Source organism: Eurypyga helias, unplaced genomic scaffold (genome assembly GCF_000690775.1).
Source record: "Eurypyga helias isolate BGI_N326 unplaced genomic scaffold, ASM69077v1 scaffold2393, whole genome shotgun sequence".
Lineage (NCBI taxonomy): Eukaryota > Metazoa > Chordata > Aves > Eurypygiformes > Eurypygidae > Eurypyga > Eurypyga helias.
The window spans coordinates 2,382-11,100 of record NW_010241682.1 but is presented as its reverse complement, the minus strand read 5'-3'; the positions used below and the strand labels follow the sequence as shown (position 1 = coordinate 11,100).

Sequence of the window (8,719 nt, the reverse complement as noted above, 5' to 3'; positions counted from 1 at the left end):
TATGGGTGAGTGAAGGCCTTAGAATTTAGATAATTCTAACCAAAAAATAAAGAAAAATAATAGATGCTCGCTGCTTTCCTTTCATTGCTCTTGTTTCTTACAGCAGTGCAACTCAGATACATTGGTGCAGTCTGTGTCATCAATGCATATGGGTTTAGGGACAGGTTCTGAAGGCTGAGATAATGGGATAAGATATGGCGTATTAATGTTTTGTATGTTGCTATCAGGTGTTATACCACTTTGGATTGTTGTTAACTATTTGTTAAGTGACAATGTCAACTCCTGGCAAATTCATCAAGTGTGATTCCCCAGCAGTGCAAATGACTGCCCATTTCTCGCTCTTTAGCTGTTGATATTTCAAGTTACTTCCTTGGAACTGTGCTGTATCTTGTTGATGACAGCAACAAGGAAAACATTTTTTCTCTTAATACACAGAATTATTTTAAAGATCTGAGAAATAGAAATGATTCAGTAGCACTTCAGAGGGAAAAAATATAGATTCAGCCACTTACTGCCACTATTCTGCAGGAGATGCATAAAAAATAGTGAATGAGTAGATGCATGTGGGCTCAAAACCAGTTATTGTTCAAGAAAATTTGCATACTTTTAAGGATTTTAGTTGTGTCACTGGAACTATACCAGCTTTCCAAGAGAGAAAATGCTCTTAGCTTTTCCATTAATTTTTCTGTGATTCCTAAGGGAAAAAAAAATGGTTTGGGTGGAAGCAAAATATTTTTGGAAGCTCTGGGAGAAAAGTCAGGTAAATTACATATTGTGAAGCTTTGTTTCATGTATCATCAAACAGGATTTAGATTGATGTGATTGAAAAGGCCAATGAAAAATACAGTGCTTAAGAAAAGCTGCTTAGTAGAATGCTTAGTTTTCCACATCGATTTTCCCAGTCTTGTATTTTTCAAAATGAATTATAATCACCAAGATTAATCTTGCTTCATAGTAGCACAGAAAGACTCAAGGAAGTTTTTTTTTTTTCCATGCTAATAAGCAGTTGTTTAGCTGCCAGATCCCTGTGAGAAGAAAGGGGAAAAATCCCAAGGCCATTATTTTGTTGTTACTCAGTTCAGCTGACAGTGAAGAAACCTCAGTCAGACATGTTCATCCTATCCTTCTGACACACTCAGACAGAAACAGTAAGTCAGGAACAGTATCTGCAAAAGTAATTCTAGCTCACCCCAAGATCTACTGTAAAGTTTACAGGGGAGAATGGTAGGAGGCAACATCCTGTCTTTAACCACAGGGACGTTTATGAATTATTCCTGTATAGCAAATCTGCTTGTATCTCGTACTCAAAGCACTTGTTTTTTCTTAACACAGCGACTCTCAAAGGCCCCAGATTACAGTGAGTGAAACAATAGCAAACATCAGCAGCACCTGATTGTGTTTTCATGCCAAATTGTTGAATTTAGCTTCGAGACCTTCAAGGAGAAGAAATTGTCTGAGGGCAGAGTTCCTTTGGAGACTTTATCACTTACATCCCCTTCTTAATTTCAGTGTAATCAATAACACAGATTGTCTCCTTTACATCAGCAATTTCTAAATGTTCTTCGTAGTTGACCTCTGCTAGAAATTCACCTGTTTTCTCAGTCTTTCCTCCACATACTAATCCTTTCCTGGTCATTTACTCAAAGACCAAATGATGCTACAGCCTGTTAATTAAGAAGATTGCTGAAGCAGAGAAGTATTGCAAATTTGTTTAAGCTAGACATCAGCTTGGCCCATAGTGGTGTTTCACTATTTCTATTGCTATCTGATGGGAGGAAGAAAGCTTCCAGCAGCCCTTTCCTAGGGGATCCTGTTGTTACAGGCGGAACATATTTAAAGTGGAAACACAAAGGGCCCTGTGGAAGAACATCTGAGATAAACAGTATTTGTTGAGATAATCTGGCTAGTTTTACATTTTCTAGTGCTTGAGAGCATATGGGAACAGATCACAGAGTCACTAAGGTTAGAAAAGACTTGTAAGATCATCTAATCCAACCATCTACCCAACACTAATGTCAGATAATGTCTGGTCTACTACAGTATCCTACTTGGCTGAGGCATCCAGCTCTTAACATGCTCTTTGTCAGTTGCTGGTCTTAATAGCTGTAGGGATTACGGCCGAAGACTTTGTTGCATTAATACAAAGCTGTGTACAATGGGGCTTTTAGATTAGATGAATATAATTTAGGTAATTAACATCTGTAGTACAGGAGTGAGCAGACCCATGGTAACAATGGCCTTGTGTCCCTCCCGCACGGTAGCAGAGCACTCTCCTAGGCTGTGGCTGCAGGCAGAGGCAGTTGGAGGGGTGTTTCTGAGTGCACTGAACTGTTCCTGTGCTCCTTCCTCTCTTGGGCATTTAAATGGTTTGTTCTGCTTAACTTTAAGCAGACTCAGTGCCATTGAAGCTGGTAGCCCTATTATAGTTTTTCTGTCTGCTTCCATAATATGAGGATTTCACCCAATGGGACTATGTTTAAGCTTTTTATTCAGACCCACTAACAATTTCAAGATTGAATTTACATATTTTGCTACTTGAACCTATTTCTGCAAGTTGATGAACACCCAGCAAATGAGTTTTTCTTTGGGCATTAAAAAACCAGAAACAAAAAAAACCACAACCAAAAACTAAATGTAGTCACCCTGGAAAGCTGAATTTTGTAGTTACCAGTCAAGCAATGGAAATTAAAATGTCATCAAAGCATCAAATGTTACCTGCCCGAGGTTATGTTGCATTAGTTTAATACCAAATTGCCTATAAGGGTTACTGATAACAGTCAGAGGAAACTGATTTGTCTACAAAGAACTTGCAAACTAAAAAAAGAAGCAAATTCAAGTTATATGTCAGAAATCTTTTGATTAAGCACTTTAAGAGAGAATGGGTAACATTTTAAGAGGCATTCTTTGTAACTAAAAATTTAGGGAAAATACTGTAAAAATATCATGTGAAAGCAAACAGAGGAGCTGGTAAAACCTGTTAACCCTTTTACTTGTTCTGGAAAAGTGAAAACATTCTTTAAGGTGTTTTTAATATAAAAATAGGTGCAACTTTTCTTTAGTAGGATGATGTCTTTCAGCAATGGTTGCTTTGTGCAAGTGTACAGCTACGCACACAACAATATGATACATGGATGCATATGCATCACCATCTCAACTCTAGTCCTGTCTTGGAGCCAGTGGAGGGTTTTGGCAACTTTCTGCCCTGCTTGTCTTTGTCTTCTTGAAGGTGTTTCCTGTTTTGGCACCCAAAAGACAATAGTTTGAATAGGTCACATGCATTACAAAAAGCCTAACATACACACAGATTAAAGTAGGCAACTGCTTATAAATCATGCAGTTTATTAAGGAGACTGAATTAATTCATAGGGAATTAAAATAACCCACAGGTCCAAATTAATCAGAGATACAGTGCTTATAGTTTTATGTTCTCTTCCACCATGTAAATTAACATCAGTGAGGAATAAAATTCAAGAGAAGGAGTTAAAAAATATCTACAAATCAAGATCTTGGACTAAATGTGTGATTTCTTCTTTTTCCCTAGCTCTCCAATGATTCTTCTAAGTAATGTAGATCTACTGTGACGCACATGGATACTTATTAAATCTTCAAACAAGTCTTTCTTCTTCAGAACTGGTGACCTCTGAATATGAGAAAATATCCCTGAAAAGCGACATGAAAATGCATAATAAGTAATCAATTTTCAAACAGCAAAGAGCAGCTGAACACTCAGTTTCCTATATCTGTGTTTCCTCCATCTTTAGCTGCTACTAGTCCCCATTTTATCAGCATTGCCCCCAAACCTCTTGTTTTGATGATAGCCATCTCCCTCCATTCACAAGTTGTCTTTCAGCAACAAGTTACTTTGATCTTTTCCCCAAGAACAGACCTTTTCCTTCAGCCTTCCTATAAAACTCTTCTACTTGTAATTTTAAAAGTCAGAGCATTTGAGCGTGCTCACAATCTGACTCACCAGCTCGTCATCAACCTCCTTGCACATTGGATGGGATCTCCCACACTCTTTAGTAGCACATGTGTTATTTCCTTGAGGAACTATGGGGCATTTTCTTTGCAATGATCTCTAAAAGCCAACAGATTGGCCTTATTTCCTTTAGACATATTTGTCTTCTGTGAGAGTAACTGGTTAATGCAGTATGTTTATTTACCAGACCTCAAATGCAGAATACAGCACCCATTGCCCCTCTACCCTCCCTGGCACCCTGCAGCCCGGCAGAGTTGGGCCAGGGAGTTGTCTCTGCCTTGGGCCAGGTGCAAGGGCTGATCTGAGCCTAAGTACCTGCAGCTGTAAGGGAGGTGTGTGCACAGCTGTGGCCCCTCTGAGTGGAGAGGTAGCAGGGGGTGATGGGGAGGTGGGGGTTGTTGAGTCAGGAGAAAAGAGGCAGAGAGGTTTTTATGTTTGTGTTCTTCAAATCTTCATGGTGTGGATGTGCTGTGTGGCTTTTGAGGAAGATCTTCTTGTACAGCTGCCCTTCAGGAAGGTTTGCTGAGTACAAATGTTTTTTTTATGGTTCTTATGTCTTATTTTGGCTCATTAGGAGTTGTTAGAACTATAATATACTTAGCTGTAGTGTTGTAATATATTAGAAATGTTATGAAACCTGCTTTTTTGGTAGTGTTTGGGTTTTGTTAGGGTGAAGGGATGAGTTATGAAAGATACCTTGGCTAGGTAACTGTAAAGGACTCTCCCTACTTGTCTCAGTTTAAAGCTGACTGATGCTTCTCTGCAGAAGATCTAGGGAAGTTGAAATGCTGCTGAGTGAAGTCGGAAGTTAGCTGGATGGAGGTGGTTTGTTAGATAACTTATATATGGATGTTTTGACTTTGATGTGATTTTGTTGTGATTTTGATGGGTTGTGTAGAGTTTGAAGAGTTTCTTCAAACTTCTTATTAACTACGATTGAAAGCCTGGCAGGACTAGATTGGTTCAGAAGCCACTGTTTGAGCCTCTAAGTCTGGACCTCAGCTATTTCTACTGCTGTTTTGGTGTATATTTAGACATACTTGTTTCCCAAGAAGGCAAAGCACGGGGAACTGTGGAAGTGCTTCTTAGATGTGACAAAGTAGTTCTGTCCAGTGCTACTGAGGAGCTTTTACCGAGGACTTCACTAGGTTACTTGCCTTGGAGGGCTTTTCTGGTTTTTTTTCTTAAAAAAACCTCTGTTCCTGATAATTTTCACAATGATCTCATGAGATTTATCCTTTCATTCTGAAATCTGATACTAAAACTACAGAAATGCTGATGTTAAGGTCTTCTTATAAGTCCACATCTCTGTCTTGCTTTTCCAATTCAATTATGTGTTTAAGGATCTACAGTGAATGTAGCTTATAGACTGCTCCTGAATTATGGTCCTGTTTGCAGTTAAAAACAACAACAAAACCCTGAAACTGTGAATATTTGAAAGGAATAAGATGAAAAACTTCAGTATGGAGCAATAAAGATGTTACAACACTTGCAAAAATAACAATATAAAGCAAAAAATCTTGCTTTATTGTTTGACTTTTAGAACAAGCCTACTGAAAGCTACTCATACCCACCCATGTAGATGTGAAGTACACAAGGTCATTTAAATGCTGTTAGTGGTGTTCTTTGGGCTAAGAAAACAGGCTTGTACGTCTCTGCACATAAGAAGCAGTAATTCTGTTCCTCATTGTTTGTTAGGATGTGGCTTCTATTTGCAGTTATTAACAACTGATTTCTTCTTTCACTGACAAAACAGGGCAGTAGAGTCAAGGGTGACAAAGATTAAAACAGTTGTCTTTGTTATGAAACTGGCAGACTTGGATGAGAGGTTAGATAACTCCTTGGAAAAAAAAAAAATTAGGCTGTCACTGCTATAAGCTGCCTGCTACTGACTGATCTTAATCAATTGTGCAGAGAAACCACATTAACTGATTACAATTCACAGAACAAAGGTAAAAATATAGAGAAGGGGAGGAATCTGTGTTTGTCTTAAAGTGTGGATGTTTAGTAGTGCTTAAAATCTCTTGGTGTAGGAGTAAACAAAAGTCAGTATTAATGACAAAATCCGAAGTTTGATTCTTCAAAATACATCAAACTGTTATTCTTAATATTGAGTGGAAGAAAAGCTCCTGGTTTAGGAAAATCCCACTGTGAGATAAGTATGAAAAGCCAGATGTAAACAAAAGGCTAAGGGAGAATTTAGACAGTGATATTCAAATCTGCAATCCTGAAAACAAAATTTCATCTGGTGCTTTAGCCTGGTGGGTGTCTTGGGTTTTGACAGTACTACCGCCTTGTGTCTAAAGCAGCGTTCTGTTTGCACCAAAAAGTCCATCGGTCTGGTCAGGACTGAGCTACTTGTTCGGTCACTTGGGACTGGAAGGGGCTTCTGTGCTGCCTGCCATCAGCGTATTTAAACACAGTAAAGATCTTGGAGCTGTGCGATAGCTCGGATTGTTTGCAGAGCAGGATAGGATCCACTCCTTGCTTTTAAAACGCAGCCAGCGGTGGTTTGGGTCAGAGTTTAGAAACTAGCCCTCTGTGTGTGAGCAGTTCTTCAGTCCGAGGGCATTGAAACAAACACGACTACCTCCTAGCTTAATGGCTAGGATAGTCTCTGTAGGTAATGGGGGTAAGGACCTCTCCATCCTTCTATCGCCAATCCTATTTTTAAATATGCAAAATATCTTAACTTTTGAGGGCAAGAGCTGGACTGTCCAGTGGTGTAGTGTCCCTGGGGTGGAAGACTCGTGAGTTCAAGTCCCTTTTTTTAGAGGCATTCTAATGGGTACATGCCCAGAGATGTTCTTCGTTATTCTGTGGACATTTCCCCCAAACATTTTAAAAACTGAAACACTGCTCTAGGAAGTGGAGCTAAAGGTCTGAATCCATTTGAGTAGAAAGGCAGTTCTGCTGTCTCCCTGTGGGCCTGATGTGCTGCACTATTGGTGATGGCAGCAGCACTTATACCCCTCCATCAAATATAGCACCTGCCCCTTTCCGAAAGAGGATATTTGCAAGGGAAGGATGTGTCTGTTGGTAGCAGGATCAGAACTGAAGCCTTGGAAGGGACTGAGATTTAGGAAAAAGCTATGCTGTGTCTTCCTGCTGGGAATGGGGAGGCTAAGTGACATGCTACCTTTTGCAGAGACTGCTGTGAGATGCCAACTCTTGCCATACTCCATATGGAGACACTTTAAGCCTGGGGATTCGGCTCTGGGGCTGAGAACCTTGAGATGAGGAATTGCAGCATTTGGTGTCACAGATAGTGTGCTTCCTTCTGAAGTGTAGTTGTGTCTGAAAGCCTGCCCGTATGAGTCCCAGCTCTGTTTCCATTGCGTGTTGAGCAAAGTTACCAGTATGGAAATAAGAAATATCTAGTGGTTGACTACTAGATGGCAAGTAAACATATCCTTACTCTTCTGCTGAAAGACTGCTGCTCCCCCTGCAGCACCGGTGTGACACATTCCTGGGGTGATTCCTCATTCCTTTTGGAATGAGGAATTTGGAACTAACCTGTCCATGGCACAATATTGGTAAAAATGCTGGTGTGGAAAAATATATTTGTATGGTCAGCTACTGAGCTGCCTTCTTTGTTTGAATCCTCCTATGTTTTACTTTCTGCTGCCCTTCCTCCCCCACCAAACTGAAACTTAAAAGTTGTCACTGGAGGTCAAATTTTTACTGAGATCACTTTGAACATAAACATGGCTGTACCAGTTTGGAAGGAGCGGGGGGTGATTGTGCAGCAGTCATCTGTTTCTGTAGTACTACCACGCAACACAACAAGCCTGTATCTCTTTTCTTTCCTACTAGATTCTAGTTATTGCCCATGAGACGTATTAAAGGAGTAGTAACCTTGGTCTCTCCCCCTGAACTGATAACGTAGAGTAGTGATCTTCCGTTGAGTTTCTGCTAGCTGCCTTCTCCCTAGGCCATGGGTTCTGGAGAGCATGCAGTCCACATAGATATCCCAGAAAAGCTGAGCCAGGTCCCAGAACAGAGCCCCATGTTTCAAGTTCTCTGATGATTTCAGGAAAATCATGAAGTCCCAAAAGCCACTGACAGAGTCAGAAATGCGAGGCTTTCTCATCTCCAGTAAGACAGCCGAGGAGGATTCCCAGCACTGAGGATCTGCTCGTCCCAGAGCTAGTGGATCAGTTTGGCTATGGCAGAGGAAAGGGGTCATGCAGAATGCTCCCATGATTAGCAGAGAGCAGGTGAGTCTCATGTTGCAGTGGATTCTTCCTCTGCTCCCAAGGTCCATTGTGCCACTGAACTGTAACAAAACCAAAAGAAGCTGAAAAAAAATTACTGTTAGGTGCAGGAGCAAAGCCCTGGTACCTTAAGTTGTACAGATGGCATTTCAGATGTTGATTGTTGTTTCTCTGCTCTTTAATGATCTGTGCATGCTTTTTTTGTATGCTATGAATATAAACACTAGTGGAGTTGCATTACTCTGTGCAGCAGAAGCTTGTGTTTAAAATTGGTTAATCCTCAAATTCATATGATGAACTTCTTAATATTGCAAGTTTTTGGCCTTTCTTGATTTATAGATCCTTAACCTCTTTCAGTAAAGATTAATTTCTCCTTACAGATGGCTTAAGCCTTTAGGCTGTCTTGCTTTCCTCAACATTTTGAGCCCTTTAAAATAGTCTACAGGCTCACAGGGATCTGTGGACAGCATGTGGAAAACTAGTTGTAGAAAATGTGTTCTAATTAATTGATGGTAGGTTGCAA

General features: G+C 40.2%; 1 protein-coding gene across 1 annotated transcript; it reads right to left on the bottom strand.

Moving 5' to 3' along the window:
- Window positions 1-3,511: 3,511 nt before the first annotated feature.
- On the bottom strand, window positions 3,512-8,246 carry LOC104507505. Its single transcript, XM_010148815.1, has 2 exons — window positions 7,838-8,246; window positions 3,512-3,660 (listed from the first exon to the last, which is right to left on the bottom strand). The coding sequence occupies exons 1-2, from the start codon at window positions 8,244-8,246 to the stop codon at window positions 3,512-3,514; spliced, it is 558 nt and encodes a 185-aa protein (XP_010147117.1).
- Window positions 8,247-8,719: the final 473 nt, after the last annotated feature.

What these genes read in the sequence shown, in the direction of transcription:
- LOC104507505 (XM_010148815.1), bottom strand. Translation starts at nt 8,246, where the DNA reads ATGGACCTTGGGAGCAGAGGAAGAATCCACTGCAACATGAGACTCACC. An exon ending in GTTCAGGGGGAGAGACCAAG is followed by an intron (nt 3,661 to 7,837) that starts GTTACTACTCCT and finishes GTCGCTTTTCAG; the next exon opens with GGATATTTTCTCATATTCAG.